We start from the raw sequence: 18,001 nt of genomic DNA, 5'->3' as shown, positions 1-18,001 counted from the left end.
TCATATATACGTGTTTCTTTTTTTGTTTATTTATGATTTTGTTCATGTATTCTGTTGGTTGTTACCATTGTAAAAAAATAATATTTTTGTTAGATTTACTCCAATTTCTAAATAGATTAGAAATGCAAGCAAAAATGTCATACTCATCTAGGTGATCATATTCCCGTATCCGTGAAAGATCGTTGTGAAGTTATTCATAGCTGAATCGTCATTGTGGAGAGAAGATGACATCTTAGCCATCGGCCTCACTCATGCATAGTCGGTCCTAGACAAAAATCTAATGAAACATTGGCATTAGTTCCTAAGTTTTCTCTAACACATAGATGTTTTATTGTTTCTATATCGTCAAAATACATTTTTATTTATATTTGTTCTAGAAATGTTTCTAACTTTTAAAATTGTCCGGCTGTGCTAATCGCTGCCCTTGGCTCTTAGGAGATGGCATGGTGTGTTCCACTAGTATTTAAGTAAACGTATATATACAACATACTAGGAGTATTTTGGTAAAGGTTGTAAAAGTAGGAGAGACTCCAAAAACGCCAAAACCATTCTCTCAAATCATGTATTCGCCTTTTTATCATCAATATCGTCTTGTGACCTTCTTTTCAAGGGCAGTACAACCCTATGAAATGTTGGCTTTAATTCCCAAAATTTTAAGATGTAAAATATATAGGTATAGATCTCTAAATTGTTTAAAAAATATTTATTATTTTTTTTAATTAAATGTCTATGGTGGCACATTCTTCTTCCATATCTTAAAGAAGTACTTCCTAGCTTGTGTGCAAGGATACTTCTCTTTTCTTTTTGTAATATACTTCCTTGCTTTGCAGGCTTTTGATACAGTTCCTTTGGAACATGCCAGGATCTTGCGGCGACGACGCGGGGTTTCTCGCTTAACGTAAACCTTCTCCATTTCGTTGAGAGGCCGGCTCGATCCATCTGGAAGACTCACAAACTTCCAGCCACCTCCGGCTCCACGTTTTCCTCTAGGTCCCAATTTCTCAATCGTGATTTTCCATCCATCTGTTGAACGTCTTCTGCTATACTTGTGACACTTCACTTCTCCTCTCCACTGGTTTCATTAAGATACCAAAAGAGAATGCATAGTTTACTATCACCAATGAGAAAATGAAACGTGTAACAACTTTATCAATAGAAGTAATGTAGTATGGTTGGCTACGTTAATGTTATGTTCAATGGGCCAAAAGATAGGACTTACTTTCATTTTGTTGAACTCGAACCTTTGCACGAATTCTTCATAAAGCATGTCATCTTCTTTCTTTGAGATCTCATAATGAACTTCATCTATATCTTTGATTGTACCCTCCCATCCTTCTGGCATGACCTTGAAACCAGGGTTGTACTTGAGTGAGGCCACATGAAACTCCCGGTCATGCGAAACAAAGAACCTGCAATGAGGTATAAATATCACCAACCTATCCCCTAGTAATTGTATTTAGATTTTTGACTAACAATATTACTAGAATACAAATAATCTATTTATAGCACGCCAGAGAGAGGATAAGACGGTGTTATAAAGGAAAAATGCAAAAAAAAAAAAATCAGTAAACTACTTGGGGGAGAGAATGAAGTAAAACTCAAGTAGCACATACAAAAATATGAAAAAAAATTATTTGCATGTTAAGAACTTACTCAGGGTACTCATCAAGCAAACGCTCAACGGAATCATCCAAGGGACGACCAAGCTTTCTCTCCTCTTCTTCTTCATCTTCTTTAAGAAAAAGAATGGCGTGAACACGCTGCCTCATAACCCTATAATCCTTAGCAAGCCTCTCAACGGTATACACCTCAGGATTCTCTTTGTGCAACCTATACATCTCAGTCTTCTCAGAGTCCTTAAGATAAGCCCCTCTCGCTCCAGGCTCTCTTACTTGCTTGAGCAACACGCTAATCTCCATCATCCTATTTTTAATCCCATCAACAAAAGCCTTGCTCTCTTTATTATCTTGATCAATCTCTTTTAGCAAATCATCATACTCATTCATCTCGTTGACCATAGCAACTTCTCTCGGTCCCAACTTGCTCATTACGTCACCAGTATCATCAGAACATGTGTTGTCGGAAGTAGAAGGGTTTGTGTTCTTCTTACGACCAACGGAGACACCATCGAAGTGTTCTGTGGTGAAACCAGTTGACCACATTGACTTATTGTCCCAACCAAGATCGTCTGATCCTGTACCACCACCTAACGAGTCTCCTCCCGTTGGGATGTCCCAACCGTTGTCGTCGTCTCCGAATCCATCGAACCCTGAGCTCCCGGAGAAGGCTCGAGTTCTTAAAGGTTGGATGAGCTTTGGAGCGTTCTGAACAAGAAACCTAGTCGCTCTCGTGCTAGGGTTAAGAGAAAGCGAAGATAGAGATGATATTAACTTACTAAGGAACATATAAGATCAGTTGAACGTTGAACCGCACAAACGCTGAAACAAGAGAATCGAAGATTCCGTGATCCGCGGAGGCCACTAGGGTTTTAAGGGTTTTAGGAGCAAGGACATATCAGTTGTTTTTATATTTTATGATTTAGCCCCTCTATTTCCTTAGTTATTGCAAATATAACCACAATAGTTTTTTTTTATAGTTTTCTACTCCACTTCATTTTGTACACAACATTGAACCTTTGATTGATTTTGTGGATGATTGGTTGAACTATAGGTTTAAAAATTCACTTTAGAATTTAGTAGAACTTCTTATAATTATATCTAATATAGATGTAAAAATTGAATGAGAAAAAAAATAAAAAAAATATCCCTGTAGCAAAAAGTATTTTTTAAATATTATTTATAACTTTAAAATTACATAAAACATAATTGGTATTGGTAAGTTTTATGGTTATAAACAAAAACTAAGATTAAAAATACTTTGAATCAGTAGAGCTATACTCTTCTGACACAACAACGCAATTTGAATTAATATAGAAATGAAGTGTACGTTAGATAACCACTCTAACCAACCACCCACATGTCTTTTTATTGTCTAAAAAAATTATGTAGAGATTTTTGCAATTGCGCTACATCTTTAACTTCATAAGAACCAACCACAAAGGATTTTTCATTTTTGTGATTAGTTATGAAACCAGGTCATATGTAAAACAGTAAATCTTCAGCCAAATAACCACAACCATAAAACAATATCAATCGATAATTTCAACATAACGAAGTTAAAACCGATCACAAAAACAAATACAGAGCAATTAAAAAATAGCTAAATCAATTTTTGGCCATAAAGGTTCCTTACTTTCTACACAAGAAAATCCGAGAATAGCTCAATCACCATTAGACAGGCTCCTCGTATCGCAGGAATCATCATCAGGCTGATCATCATCACCACCATCGGCATAGTCAGCTTCTTCTTTGTTAGTACTAGTGTTCACATTCCCGTATCCATGATTGGTCGTTGTGAAATTGTTCATAGCTGAATTGTCGTTGTGAAAAGGAGTTTGAGCCACTGGTCTCATCATACCACCACCACCGTCAGTTTGTTGTTTTGGATCATCTATGGTGGCTACCACCGGAGAAGTAGAATTCACGTTGGTTATGTTGAAAGTAGGATGTTGTTGTTGTTGTGGTGGTGGTTGTGGTGGAGGAGAAGCCTCCATGATTCGAGGTTTCTTATTCTGCGTTTGTTCAGCTTGATTCATCACAATGAAACTTCCCATTATCACCTATCACATATTATAATACTTGTTAGGAAATTTGTGCGACTTTTCTATACTTTGAACCTGTAGATATGTTTGCTTATTTTAAACAAAAATAATCAAGATTGTATTACCTGGACAGGACTGGCTGCTATAAGCATACCAGCAAGACCACCGCCGATGATTTTGCCATTTGGTCCGGCTAGAGAAATGCTCATACCGCCAGACCAACCTTTAGTTCCTCCTTGTTCAGTAGGCATAAAAGAACCCGATAGAGAAAGTATCTCAAACCAACCCTAAAACAAGAAAAATATATATAAAATTTCAAGAACCGCCAAAAAACCAATCAAGAATCAATTAAAATAGAGAAAATTTGATTCCATGTTCATTAGGTTTACCTCATATGTAAGCGTGCCGCCTGAAGTGGTAGCTTGACGAAGTGTGACATTGGAGATGGAACCAGTTGCAGAAAGAATGCATATAGCTTGAGATCCTTGCGAATACGGCATAGCTTTCATCATTACATCCTGATTAAAATAAAACAATATTCTCAAAACAAAGTTCATTATCAAAGCTTTGACTACAAGAACGGCGAAATAAAGAAGAAAAAAACATCACGTTTTAGAGAATTTATATTACCTCACCGGCATTGACAGTAAACTGATGTGTTGTAAAATTTGCACCCACATAGCATGAGAGTCCAGGAGGAGGAGGAAAAGCTGCAATAGATAAAATAGATCTTTGATGCCATTGACTTTGACCAATGATGTAATTAAGAAACTCTAATCCTCAAGCAAACTAACTTGATCAACCATAACAATCAGTGTTTAAACTTTCAATAACATAAATAAAACACAATTAGCCAAGCTAATGAGATATCTTAGAGTTATGCGATAACAATTAACACATCTAGACTATCTTTATCTTCTTAATATAAAAAACAGAGATTATTATTCTCTACTTTTTATTTTTCTGTTTTGTACGGTCAGCATCATCAGATTCTGTCTCTGACTGGTCTGTTTGTATAACTCCTTTAGACAAAAGGTACACAGTTATGTTGGTCCCACTTCCCAACATCTCAAAAATCCAAATAAAAATCACATCAACAGATAAATAACCAGATCACATCAGATCTATCTCACTCAAACCTATGCAACACACACAAAAAGAGACTGCAAGAGTTACCTGGGCTGCTTCCATACTCAAACATGTGAGGTTTCTTGATGAGTTCAACAGGTAGATACTGCTGAGCTTTTCCTTGTTTCCAGTGACTATAATCTCCAGAGAATGGAATCGAAGTTGAGATTGGAGTCGGAGAGAGTGTTGGTCTCAAGTACCTAGGGTTCAGACTTCCATCTGGAGCGTATTTCCTCGGCCTTCCTCTCTTCTTCTTCGTTAGATCTAACCCTGCGCTGGAGATCAACGGCGGTGGAGCTGCGGCAGCTGAGACAGGAGTCACGGAGGTTGGAGGTGGAGGCGGAGGCGGAGGCGGGGAAGGTGACACCACAGTCGTAGGTCCCACGGATTGAAGAAGGCTAGGGTTTTGTTGAAACTCTGTTGCTTCTTCATCTCCCTTGACTGTGATGACCCCACTTGGACTGACTCCACCTTTCTCTTCCATTTTTACAGCCACAAATCCCCCCAAAAATTTAGCAATAGATTCTGCTTTGAAACAGCTCAAATGGATCAAAGATTGAAGCTTGCTAAAATATTTTTCAACCGCAGAAAACAACAGTGAAGAAGAAAAATGCAAAAGTGGGTGGAGATTAACCTCACAATCTCACCGAAATTGTAAAAAAATTACATGCAAATATCCCCCAAATTTTTTTTATTAGAGAAAGAAGATAATTTACCTCTTGGAAGACTGAATTTTGTGGGGTTTGCAAAGAAAAATGGAACCTATAAATAAAATGAGGAAATTCAGAAAATAAATAAAATATTATGTTGCCAGTTGTATGACTTAATATGAATATTAAACATTAATTTAATTAATTAATTTGATATAATAATTAGGGAAAGATAATATTCGTCTCCTAGAAACTTAATATCTATTACTATAAAAAAGAGATTTCATCTCATCTTATCAAATAGTGTAAGGAGAAGTTCACACGTGTCTAAATTTTAAAAAATCTTCAATTGCCTTCGTTTTGTTTTAATGGACTCAAAATAAAATGTGTCCCAAACCGAAATATCACAAGTACCATTTCGTCCCGGACCATCACACCACATAAAAACATTCCTCCTAGAGTAGCTGTTAATACGAATAAACGAATGAATATTATGTGGGCTTCAAATCACTTGATTTGGACTGGAAACAAACAAAAATTTGGTCCATTGGTCGCCTTCATCTTCTTAACGAGAAGCTACCATTCATTTGTACGGTTTAATCTAACGAAGTAAACAAGAAACAGAAGAACCCTCTCTCACAATTCAAAATCCAGTTTTAATATGAACGGATTTGGAGCATCTCTCATTAGTTTGGAACTTCAGCTCAATCGATTTCTACTAATAATCACTCTTGATTTCAGTTTAGAAAATATTCATGTATATCAAGGATTTTAAGTGGTTAGAGAAAATTATCAGCTTGGGGATCTCCTAAAAAGATTACAATTTTGAAGGCTATTGCAAATTAGTAAGACATTAATTGACTAGAAAAAAAAATCAGATGTATTTGAGAATAGGTCCTACTGACAGATGTAATTGAGTTTTTGGAAGATGCTTTGTAAGAGGAGCTCAGGTTTGGAAGAAATGAAGGGAGAGCAACGTTAGTGATATGATGGAAACGGAATGTTCGATCTGCAAGGCATTGTTTTTAATTAAATTATAATTTAGTCTTTGTCTGCGGGTTACTAATAATGTTTAGAATGTTCACTGAAGGTTAGGAGGAGCACAACACAAACCATAAACATTCTAGGAAACTACAACGACAATTTAAATGATTCTCACTTATGTTAATGTACAAGACACTCAAGAGAAACCTTATAATTCATACATGCACCAAACAGAAAAACCTAACACCGTTTAGAATGATCACTGAGGCCTGAGGGTAAGAGCATAACACAAAACAAAAACATTCATCAAGCTTCGAAAACTTACTAAAACAACCTGCTGGTAAAGTGTCTCAGCTACGTTGACCCACTCAAAACTCCAAGATACATAACACATACAACTAATACAAAAAAAAAAAAAAAATGAGATTATAAGACCGTTTTGAGTGATCACTGTGGGTTAAAAATATGACACAAACAGAAACATTCAAGATTCAAACAAAATCACAATCTGTAGGAAACTCTAACCAAAGTTGATCTACAAAAGACTCCAAGATACAACCCATTTCATAAAATAAAAGACTTAATTTATAATATATACAAGCACAAAACTAAGGAATAATAGAGATGACAAACACTATAAACACAAAATGTAATGATCCAAATTAAACAAATACTCTATATGTTCATCAATTAATATATTAGCAATCAGGTTCTAGAATCTCAGAAAAGATGTTAAGCCAATAAGAGAAATGTTATTTTAATTATAAAAGGAGAAAAACTCAGAAAATAAAAAAAAATTTAAAAACTATTAGTGTTTGGGTTGGAGCAGAAGGAAGAGTGACCTATCGAAAAGTGATTCGCGATACCGTGTGAGTGAGACAAAACCCGAAAAGATTAGGTGGTGATTGCAGGGTTAGTAAACAAAAATTTGGACCTTGGAAAAATTAACGGACCGACCGTTGGAACGGGATGGAGCCCATATACCGAGAGAACGGGTGTGGGTGGTCCATTAACCGTGGGAGTTGGAGCGTTATACATTTATATATTCAAAATTCAACATTATTGTGTGGAGTAAGTGTATCGAATGAAGATAAATACAATGGTAATGATTGAATCCTTTGGTTTTTCTGCATCAGTTCGTTTCTAAGACCTGATTTCGATTGTTTGTGTAGGGTTCATATATAATATATTCTAACCAAACGGTTAAAGATGTCTCCAAATCAAAAACCAAATCAAGAAGTAAGTCAACTTTAATTAACAAGACCTACGGCTTCTCTGCTTGCAAGACAAAACAAACCATTAGACATTTACTCTGTTCAACTTCTTACAATACACCAATGATGATACTGTTTGCTTTTCTTCTCTTTTGAGGTCATTAGCAAAGTTTGGTGATAACTTATCTCCGGTCTTAGTCTCTAAGTTGCAAAACCAAGACACCAAAAAGCAAAAACTAGAAGCTAAGGTGTGTGTTACATATTGGAGATTTAGAATTTGTTAATACTATAAACCTTTACGTTGATAGGTTCAATGAGTTTGTTATTGAATCTAGGTGGCTGATCAAGTTAACTCCAGCAGAAGATCTAAACTCACTATCCCAAAGGAACCGAATCTTAGAACTTCAGAAAGGTCTGAAAGACACAAGTACTAGTCAACATCATGACAAGTGTTTTGGCTTCCTTACAAACATGTTTATTGTTATCCTCAAGTGCCTTTTTCTGTGGAGGGTTCCAGGATAACAATAAACACGTTAGTAAGGAAGGCAAAACACTTGTCATGATGTTGACAACATTCTCAGAAGCTCTCGTTAGAAGACTAGACTATTGTATTAGATTCCTTTGCAGAATCTTGAACCTTCTTCAACGCCTTTGTCTAAAAGTAATACTCCACGGTCTCAAGATCTTCAGGTATAACTAATCTCCTGATAACTACAAGTCCAAATTTTCTATCATCCCACATGAGTTAAAACAGAGTTTACTGGCTTACTGCATTAGATTTTTCGTTTAAGAACATCAATGCGAGCAAAGGAACGCTCTCAAATGTAAGTCTCAAATCCAACTTATAAACCCATCTTTCAAAAGTTCACTTTGCCACTATATTCATATGTCTCACATGGCAGGCTAGGATTGATGCCAGGCAAGTTAATGATGCTACCTACTAACTCCAGAACGTTAAGTACTCCATGAATCTACTTTTCTGTTACAGTCTAGTTTAGATCCTTGAGTGTCTTTACTTCTCACGCACATTCTCTACAGGCTAAAACCCGTTGATTTCTCAAAGGCTCAAAAGATAGGATAGTCCAAGGAAACCACAGCAGAAAAATAAATTGCCTAGTGTATGAATCTAATATTTGCCCGCTAGACTCAAAGGTGATAATGCAGCTTTATTCTAAAGACTTATGAAAAGGTACACATACTACACAGCTCTAAAATTCATTTTCTTGACAGAGATCAAGCAAAGAAGAACTCAGGGAAGCAGTTAGCATCAAGTATAGAACTCTATCACTTTAGTGATAGAGTTGATACCCAATTTGGGTATAGGTGAAGTCTCAGAATGTATTAGAGACTTTCAAAGATGCATTTGATGTGGCTATAGAGGGAGTTTTTAAGAGATTCAAGGAGCAAGAGAATTGGTACAATGGAGATGAGGAGGAAGATTATTCGATAAAGTATTATTTCCTTATTTATTAATAATGGTTTTTTGGATGTTTTAGCTCTAGTAAAGTTATGATTACACTGTAAATTTAAGATTTTTATTGAAAGATTAATAAGTTGGTTAGTTAAGTTTTGTTATTACATATTTCATGGAGTAGTCAAGAAAGTTGTTATATGTATGGAGTTCCCAATAATATATTTTCTTTTGGAGGAAATGAGTATGAGTTTAAAACTATTTATTTAAATGTTTGATGTTGATAGTTGGTATATATTTTTGAACATACATGTAAATATGTAACTAAATTAGGAAGGTGGGAAATGAAAATGGACCAAGAGGCTCACATTTTGGCACGTAGAGAGATTAATTTAATAAGATTGTACTATGATAGAAACTGAGGAGGTAGGTAGAAGTAGAGTCTAATTTGGGGGTTAGGTTTGGTGATAGCGTAAGACTCGTGACACTTTGATTATTGTTCGTTTTTGCTATAGTTTTTTGCCGAGTAATTCTTGGGTTCACCCCCTAAGGTGAACATCTAGGTTCACCAACCAATAGTGTTTGATTATTTGATATTTGATATCTTTTAAAAAGGAAATAACATTGAATTTCCAAATAAAATTATATTTTTAAAATAAAACAATAAAAATACATAAAAATAGTTACAAAAAATAAATAAATAAATATTTTTAAGTCTTTAGCAAAATACTAAACCCTATACCCTAAATCTTAAACCCTAAACCCTAAACTTTAAACTTTGGATAAACTCTAAACGTTTAAAAATCTTAAACCCTAAATCATACATTAAAAACTAAATTTTAATAACACTAAACCCTAAATCCTAATCACTAAACCCTAAACCCTTGGGTAAACTCTGAACCCTTGGATAAATCATAAACTCTAGAGTTTAATTTTAAATATTTTTTATTTACAGTTTATGATTTATCCAAGGGTTCAGGGTTTATCCAAGGGTTTAGGGTTTAGTGATTAGGATTTAGGGTTTAGTGTTATTAAAATTTAGTTTTTAATGTATGATTTAGGGTTTAAGATTTTCAAACGTTTAGAGTTTATCCAAAATTTAAGGTTTAGGGTTTAAGATTTAGGGTATAGGGTTTAGTATTTTGCTGAAGACTTAAAAATATTTATTTATTTATTTTTTGTAACTATTTTTATGTATTTTTATTGTTTTATTTTAAAAAGATAATCTTATTTGGAAATTCAATGTTGTTTCCTTTTTTAAAAGATATCAAATATCAAATACTCAAACACTATTGGTTGGTGAACCTAGAGGTTCACCCTAGGGGGTGAACCCAAGAATTACTCTTTTTTGCCAATGTTTTTTTTTATAACTTATTTTTTGCCAATGTTGAGACGACACTATAACAATCAGTTTCACTTGCCTTTTATGTGGAGAGATACTAAAAGTATAGAACAAGAAAAATAATATTGGTTTATGGATCATTCTAAAATAGTAGGTGAAAATATGTAACAAAAAATGGCTAAAATGAACGGGAGAGAAGCTCACTCAAAGAACATGACCTTAACAAATAATTAATGGAGGGAGAGTCGGTGTAATAGAAAATATTTAGTTATTTCAAAAAAAAAAAATATTTAGTTATATTATAAATCCCCCTCCCCCTTATATATAATTTATTATATTTTGAAATTTAAAAATGAATAATATCTTGTTTTTATTCGTAACAATATGTATTAAATTTAGTTAAAAGATATATCAGAATTCTGTTATATTCTAAAGATATTTATACCAACACTTGAACTATTCGTGATGCTGAACAAGTCCACCAACACAACTACCACTTTCTGAGGAAATCGTTTTTTTTTTGCTCCAGGCTTCTTTGTTAGTGTGGTTGTATTGTGTGCCAAGTGTACTCAAGAAGGTTACACCAGTCTCTTTTATATAACACAACTTCTCAAGCCCTCTTCTAACACATCTCTCTGATGAAGACCATGGAGCTCTTCTCTCTCTCATCCATCCTCCTTCTCCTTGTGCTCTCCTTCACTAGTCCCATTCTCTCCATCTCTGATCAGCCATTATTAATCTCTTCTGTTGTTCCTGATGAAGAAGAAAGCTGCCCTTACACTGTGATTGTCACCACGAGCTGTTTCTCCCCTGATTTGTCAAGGGATCAGATCACATTCGCTTTGGGTGACGCTGACGGCAACAAGGTTTTGATTATAACACTCAGCTTATTTTATATTTCTTTTGTGTTGTGTGGGCTCTAATCTTGTTGTGTGTTTGTATCAAATTCAAAAACTTGATATATTCCATTTGTCTGATGCCATGGATGCATGTAATTTTTTTTTTAATCCATTCGAACAGAAATGAGAAAATTTAATAATACTAGTTTGATATCATTGTGTAGATACAACAAATATGAAATCAAATATGACCTAAACCCATAGTATATAGCTTCTTTTCTTTTGAAAATTGAAAATTCTAGGTATATTTGATTAAAACAGAATTTCTAATGCGATGATATCGTCTATATACGCTATACTAGTTTACGTTTTTACGTACATTTAAAAGGAACTAAACACTTGTACGTTCGAGCTACATGGCTACTACATGAGTGCACTTTTACATATAAACTCTCACATGTGTATATTTATCGACGTTTTTTACATATAAGGTGGTCGCACCGAGACTAGATGAACCGTTAACTGGTGGAGGAGGTTTCGAGAAATGTTCATCAGACACATTCCAAGTCAAAGGTCAGTGTCTCGACACCATCTGCTCTCTCTACATCTACCGTTCCGGTCTAGACGGTTGGATCCCCGAGACAGTCGAGATCTACGAGGAAGGTTCCAAGTCTGTGAAATTCGATTTCAACAAAAACGTCCCTGATAACACTTGGTACGGCCACAACTATTGCAACAACACTGGTTTGCCACCACCTTCACCGGGATTTCCTCCGTTTTCACCCACCGACCCACCGCCACATCCACCTCATTTTCCTCCCCCCAAGCCCTCTATCCCACCACCGCCACCGCCACCGCATGCACCCCCATCTGCTGCCTCTGGACTTGGAGGTGGTGAGAGTTTGGTTGTTGCGTCTGCAGCGATTCTGATTGCTTTAGCGGCTGTGGTGGTTTGAGTTTCTAGTTAAGAGTTGCTTTAGTGACTAATAAAGTATGGAGTAATGACTTTGTTTTTTTTGTTTGTAGTAGTTGGAAATTCTGGAGACCTTGATTAGCTATATAATGTATTGAGTTCTGAAGTAGTAGTAATCGATATAAATGAAACATGCACTAGTGTTTTGCATGTGATTCATAATACCCTTCTTGTTGAATACTATGCAAATACATAACATGATATATCACAATAAAACATTTAAACAACTATATAACAATGACACGAAAGTGGTAGTTTAATAACTTTTGTTTTGATATGTATAAGTTAAGCTTGATTAAGAATCTAAAATGGTTACAGTGTTGTACCAAATGTAAGAGTGTTGTTGCAAGGTTTGCATCAATCCGAAGCTTAAACTGAAGATTTACAATCAAAAAGAAGATTGAACTGAAGACTCTTAAGCTCAAGAAGACAAGAACATAACATATAGAAGAACATAAGAAAGAAAAAATGAAACGTCCAGTTAAATGAACACGGTCTTAAAACCAAATCCAGTTAAATAATTGTCGGTTTAACGTTTTAAACTAGTGCTTATAAGCCAATGATTCGATTTCAACAAGCACAACACACAAAACCCATTCATACCCCTTTTTTTTTCTTTGTTTCAAATCAAAACATAGACATCACAATCAATTCATAAGACCCACGTCACATGTATAGTAGATGCGTGTGCGTGATCTTCTAGAGAAGCACTGCCAGAGACATAAATACATATAGATATTTATCTTAAAATATCCAATCAATTTCTTACAAGAAATAAATAATTATTTTATCACAATTTTCTCATCTACCATATGAGCCGTGATAATAAATCCCTTATATATTAATCGAGGAACATTTGAAAAGATGTAACCTCAATTTTGTATTAATTAAAAGAGGCCCCAATGCATAGGTGGCACTCAATTAGGTAGTCAATTACATTCAATTGAAAAATAAGTAGGTCCACATTCGATTTTTATATGTTGTTAGATACATAAGTTGGTCAAACTATATGATATAATGATATGATATGATATTTTCTTTCCTTAAATAAAACTTACGGAATTACCATAAATGACTAATATATATATGACAATTAATGATTTTAATAATAAAGATTTGATAACAATGTATATCTCCTCCATCATTTTTTGTTTAATTTTATATTATTAAAATAAATTAAACAATCAAATTAGCTATAAAAATAAAATTTAGATTTTTTCGTATATGTTATATTTTGAATTTTTAAAAACGACAATAAATGACTAAAACTATTAAAATTATTATGTTAAAAATTAATGATCAATGGTTTAACATTTTTATTATAAGAAGATACACATGATTTTAAAACCATATGAGTAAAAAATATCGTTTAATAATAAAATAAATATATATATATATATATTAAACACTATATACCATAAGATTACATAAATATTTTAATATTAAAACTTTCAATGAATTTTCAAGAACATTTATAAATTATAAACTTATTAAAGATTTCAGATTGAAAATTTTGTTATCGATGATTTAAATATTTTGTTATAAAACGATATGAACGATCATAAAACCGTATGATTATAAATTCTTATTTAATAAATAACTATACAAAATATACTATTCTTAGAAAAATAGGTTGGTCCATCTTAACTTATATTACACTTTTTATTAAACTAACTATCGAATTGATAAATAACGTACCAAAAAATGTTTTGCACTTTCCTTAAATAAAAGCTACGAAATTACCTAATATGATTAACGTATATGTGAAAATTAATTATAATGAATAATAAATATTTGATAACAATTTTTGTATCTTAGTTCTTTTTTTAATTTTATATTATTAAAATATATTTAAAAATCACATTAAATATATAATAAAAACATTTAAAATTTTTCTTATATGTTATATTTTGAATTTTTCAAAACGTCTATAAATTATTAGAAATTTGAAGATCCCCACTCTGAAAATTTTGTGATCAATAGATTATTTTTTTTGTCATAATAAGTTACAAATGATCATAAAATTCTATTAATATGAACTTTTATTTAATATTATAAGAAGATACACATTATTTTAAAACCATATGAGTAAAAAATATCATTTAATAATAAAACATATATATATATAGATTATACTATATACCATAAGATTACATAAATATTTTAATATTAAAACTTTCAATGAATTTTCAAAAACATTTATAAATTATAAACTTATTAAAGATTTCACATTGAAAATTTTGTTATCGATGATTTAAATATTCAGTTATAAAATGATATGAATGATCATAGAACTGTATGATTATAAATTCTCATTTAATAAATGACTATATAAAATATACTATTCTTAGAAAAATAGGTTGGTCCATCTTGACTTACATTATATTTTTTATTAAACTAACTATCGAATTGATAAATAATCTACCAAACTTTTTTTTGCACTTTCCTTAATTAGAACCTACGAAATTACCTAATATGATTAATGTATATATGAAAATTAATTATTATGAATAATAAATATTTGATAACAATTTTGGTATCTTAGTTCTTTTTTTTAATTTTATATTATTGAAAGATATTAAAAAATCACATTAAATATATAATAAAAATATTTATATTTTTTCTTATATGTTATATTTGAATTTTTCAAAACGTCTATATATTATTAGAAATTTGAATATTCCCACTCTGAAAATTTTGTGATCAATAGATTATTTTTTTGTTATAATAAGTTACAAATGATCATAAAATATAACGCATATGAATTTTTATTTAATAAATATTCAAACTAAATAATATATATATAAACACTAATGATTTAAAGCAACAAGATTGACTGATCAATTTAGTCGTCCAGTTGAAATCTTTCAAAAGTATGTGAAAGACTAAAGTCAAAATAAATATGGATTTAGAATAGTAGTTATATTTTACTAACCAAATACCGAAAAAACCGAACCGAACCGAAACCAACCCGATATCCGGATTGACCACCCGTAATCCAAATGAAGCCAAACTATTGTTTCATTCTCCAAAATATAATAAAAATAATAACTTAATTCCGCGCAAGGCGCGGGTCTTATCCTAGTAAATAAATAAAATATCACATCATAACATGAGACGTGGCTCCTGATAATATGAGCCACGGAACGGTACCAATCAAACCCGGTTCTTATACTCGCGTTGGAGCGAAAAAAATTAAAACCGAAATTGAATTTCACCCGGTTTAATCCGGTTTTCTCCGATTACTGTTTCGCTTTCCCTTACTTTCGTCTCTCTCTCTCTCTCTCTCTCTCTCTCTGCAAGCGATTTCGAGAAGAAGCTAAAGAAAATGGCGTCAACACGTCTCTTCGTTCTCTACTGCTTCTTCTTCGTCTTCTCAATCATCTTCTCCGTTTCCGAATCTAAAGCCTTGCAGCCTCACGCCGCCGAGTCTTTCAACGTCAGCCTCATCCAGGTCCTCTCTCTCTCTCTCTCTTTCTCGTGTGCGATTTTACCGAGAATCTTATGGTTTTCTTTTGTGTGGATTGCAGAAACTGAGGAGTAGTTGCTCGTACACAGTGATCATCTCGACGAGCTGTTCGTCGTCGAGGTACACGCGCGACCAAATCAGCGTGGCCTTCGGCGATGCATACGGTAACCAGGTTAGGTTTCCCGCCTCAATTAGATTTTGATTTTGATTTTGTGAATTAGGGTAAAGACTTGGTTTAATCAATTAGGGTTTAGGGTTCCCACTTTGAATGTTGCTTGAAGAAGATTGCATCTGATTCTTTTAGATTGAGCTTACAGTGGATGTTCATAGATTGTTGTGTGTTTGTAGCATGGCCAAGTCAGTTCTTTGTGCTAAACTGCTAGTTAGCTAATTGAATTGGCATAACATTGTCACTGGTATGGTAGGAGTTTATCAGTTAACGTTGTTCTCATTATCTATGGTTTAGCTTTAATGTGTAAAGTTATGTTCTTTTAACATTTGAGTTTGAGATTGTTATGAAAGCTTTGTTGATGCTAGTTAGATATTGAGTACGCATAACATTGTCACTGGTATTAAAGGAGTCTGTTAGTTACAGTGTTCTCAGTACCTACGGTTTAGCTTTGGTGTTTAAAATTTACTTCTTTAAACATTTGAGTTTGAGGTGAAAAGAACACATCTTTGGTGTTTTCAGTGTTCACGGTATCAACGGTGTAGCTTTGGTGTTTAAAGGTTTGGTTCTTTTGAGATGAAAAGGACACATCTCTGGTATAGATGAAACTAGTAGTGTTGTAGCATGGCCAAGTCAGTTCTTGTTGATGCTAGTTAGCTAATTGAATACGCATTAAAAAAATGTCACACTGGTATTGAAGGAGTCTGTCAATTACATTGGTCTCAGTATCTACGGTTTAGCTTTGGTGTCTAAAGTTCTGTTCTTTAAACATTTTGAGTTTGTGATGAAAAGAACACATCTTTGGCATATAGATGTAAGTCTCTCAATGGATTGGTTTTGGTTGAATACAATCCCTGATTTTGACATGGTTCTTTTTTGGATTTACGGTTTACTTAGGTTCGTGATGTTCTTACTGCTTCGCCTCTTGTGTTTGAGCTTACGTAGAAACTGAAAGCTTAGGACTTTGAATCGGTGTAGGTGATGAAACGTGTCGTTTGTTTGATGGGTCTCTCTGCGATCCTTGTGGCCTTTTCTCTCTTCCTTCGGTTTGATTCTGACTCACTTTTGTATACGGCTTGATTTCTAATCAGACTGTGTGTAGTTTGGTATCTGTAGTAGACTGTAAACAAATGTCCATTTCATTCTATGGAACTCACAGCTTTGGTTTCTTGAAACAGATATACGCACCAAGGCTTGACGATCCATCCACAAAGACTTTCGAGCAATGTTCATCCGACACGTTCGAGATAAACGGACCATGCACTTACCAGATCTGCTACGTCTATCTCTACAGGTCTGGTCCCGATGGTTGGATCCCCGAGAGTGTTAAAATAAACGCCCATGGCTCCAAAGCCGTCACCTTCCCTTATAACACTCTCGTCCCCGAGAGTATATGGTACGGTTTCAATTACTGCAACAGCGCCTCGGGTTCTAGTGTCCTATCCATTGGTCTTGTCCTTCTTGGGTTTGTTGTCGCCGGTTCAACATTGCTTTTGTAAAATGGTTGGTTTGTGTGAACATATTAGGACTTAATGCTGAATAAATGTGTAAAAACTATTGGGTTCTAGAGATGTCCCTATTATCTGTGTAATCTATGATGAAGTTACTACCTGCTAATTTACAAAGTGTGTAGATTTGTAAACATGATGTATTCAAGTTTATTTTGTTTTTGAGATTTGGTTTCAAACCAGGTGGTAGACCTTGTTGTGTCTTACAAAATCAACTTAAAACCTGAACATATTCCATGATTTAAAAATAATAATGTAAAAACATATAACTAGACCAGTTCTCTTATTATGAGATGCATGTTTTAATCTTTTGTTTTAAACATTATAATCTCAAAACAGAGTTTTTAAACACATCAAAATAAGAGTAAACACATATTTTTTCTCTTCAATTTAAAATTCTAATATTTTGATTGTTTTATCTTTTAAGCTTTTGTTTTGAACATTATAATCTCAAAAATGAGTATTTTAAACACATCAAAATAGAGTAAACACAGATTTTTCTCTTCAATTTAAAAATTCTAAGCTTTTGATTGTTTTATCTTTTAAGCTTTTGTTTTAAATATTATAATCTCAAAATTGAGTATTTTAAACACATCAGAAATAGAGTAAACACATTTCTAAGCTTTTGATTTCATTTAAACTAAAACCGAAAC

The 18,001-nt window shown here is 33.4% G+C and overlaps 4 protein-coding genes across 4 annotated transcripts; 2 read left to right on the top strand and 2 right to left on the bottom strand.

The window, feature by feature from the left end:
• Positions 1-699: 699 nt before the first annotated feature.
• Positions 700-2,545, bottom strand: LOC106383889 (protein GAMETE CELL DEFECTIVE 1, mitochondrial). The gene is made up of 3 exons (XM_048747356.1): positions 1,654-2,545; positions 1,220-1,409; positions 700-1,072 (listed from the first exon to the last, which is right to left on the bottom strand). Exons 1-3 carry the CDS (start codon positions 2,403-2,405, stop codon positions 728-730), a joined length of 1,287 nt encoding a protein of 428 aa, XP_048603313.1. The 5' UTR covers positions 2,406-2,545; the 3' UTR covers positions 700-727.
• A 571-nt stretch (positions 2,546-3,116) lies between these two features.
• LOC106422045 (AT-hook motif nuclear-localized protein 6) lies at positions 3,117-5,499 on the bottom strand. The gene is made up of 5 exons (XM_013862867.3): positions 4,838-5,499; positions 4,292-4,371; positions 4,051-4,179; positions 3,787-3,948; positions 3,117-3,679 (listed from the first exon to the last, which is right to left on the bottom strand). The coding sequence occupies exons 1-5, from the start codon at positions 5,271-5,273 to the stop codon at positions 3,281-3,283; spliced, it is 1,206 nt and encodes a 401-aa protein (XP_013718321.1). The 5' UTR covers positions 5,274-5,499; the 3' UTR covers positions 3,117-3,280.
• A 5,366-nt stretch (positions 5,500-10,865) lies between these two features.
• LOC106388072 (embryo-specific protein ATS3) lies at positions 10,866-12,366 on the top strand. Its single transcript, XM_013828050.3, has 2 exons — positions 10,866-11,256; positions 11,721-12,366. Exons 1-2 carry the CDS (start codon positions 11,029-11,031, stop codon positions 12,183-12,185), a joined length of 693 nt encoding a protein of 230 aa, XP_013683504.2. The 5' UTR covers positions 10,866-11,028; the 3' UTR covers positions 12,186-12,366.
• A 3,065-nt stretch (positions 12,367-15,431) lies between these two features.
• On the top strand, positions 15,432-17,513 carry LOC106388075 (embryo-specific protein ATS3B). Its single transcript, XM_013828053.3, has 3 exons — positions 15,432-15,656; positions 15,733-15,843; positions 17,019-17,513. Exons 1-3 carry the CDS (start codon positions 15,531-15,533, stop codon positions 17,337-17,339), a joined length of 558 nt encoding a protein of 185 aa, XP_013683507.2. The 5' UTR covers positions 15,432-15,530; the 3' UTR covers positions 17,340-17,513.
• The last annotated feature ends 488 nt before the right edge of the window (positions 17,514-18,001 follow it).

The sequence above is a fragment of the Brassica napus genome, chromosome C2, assembly GCF_020379485.1.
Source record: "Brassica napus cultivar Da-Ae chromosome C2, Da-Ae, whole genome shotgun sequence".
NCBI lineage: Eukaryota > Viridiplantae > Streptophyta > Magnoliopsida > Brassicales > Brassicaceae > Brassica > Brassica napus.
This window is presented reverse-complemented; position numbering and strand designations above follow the sequence as displayed.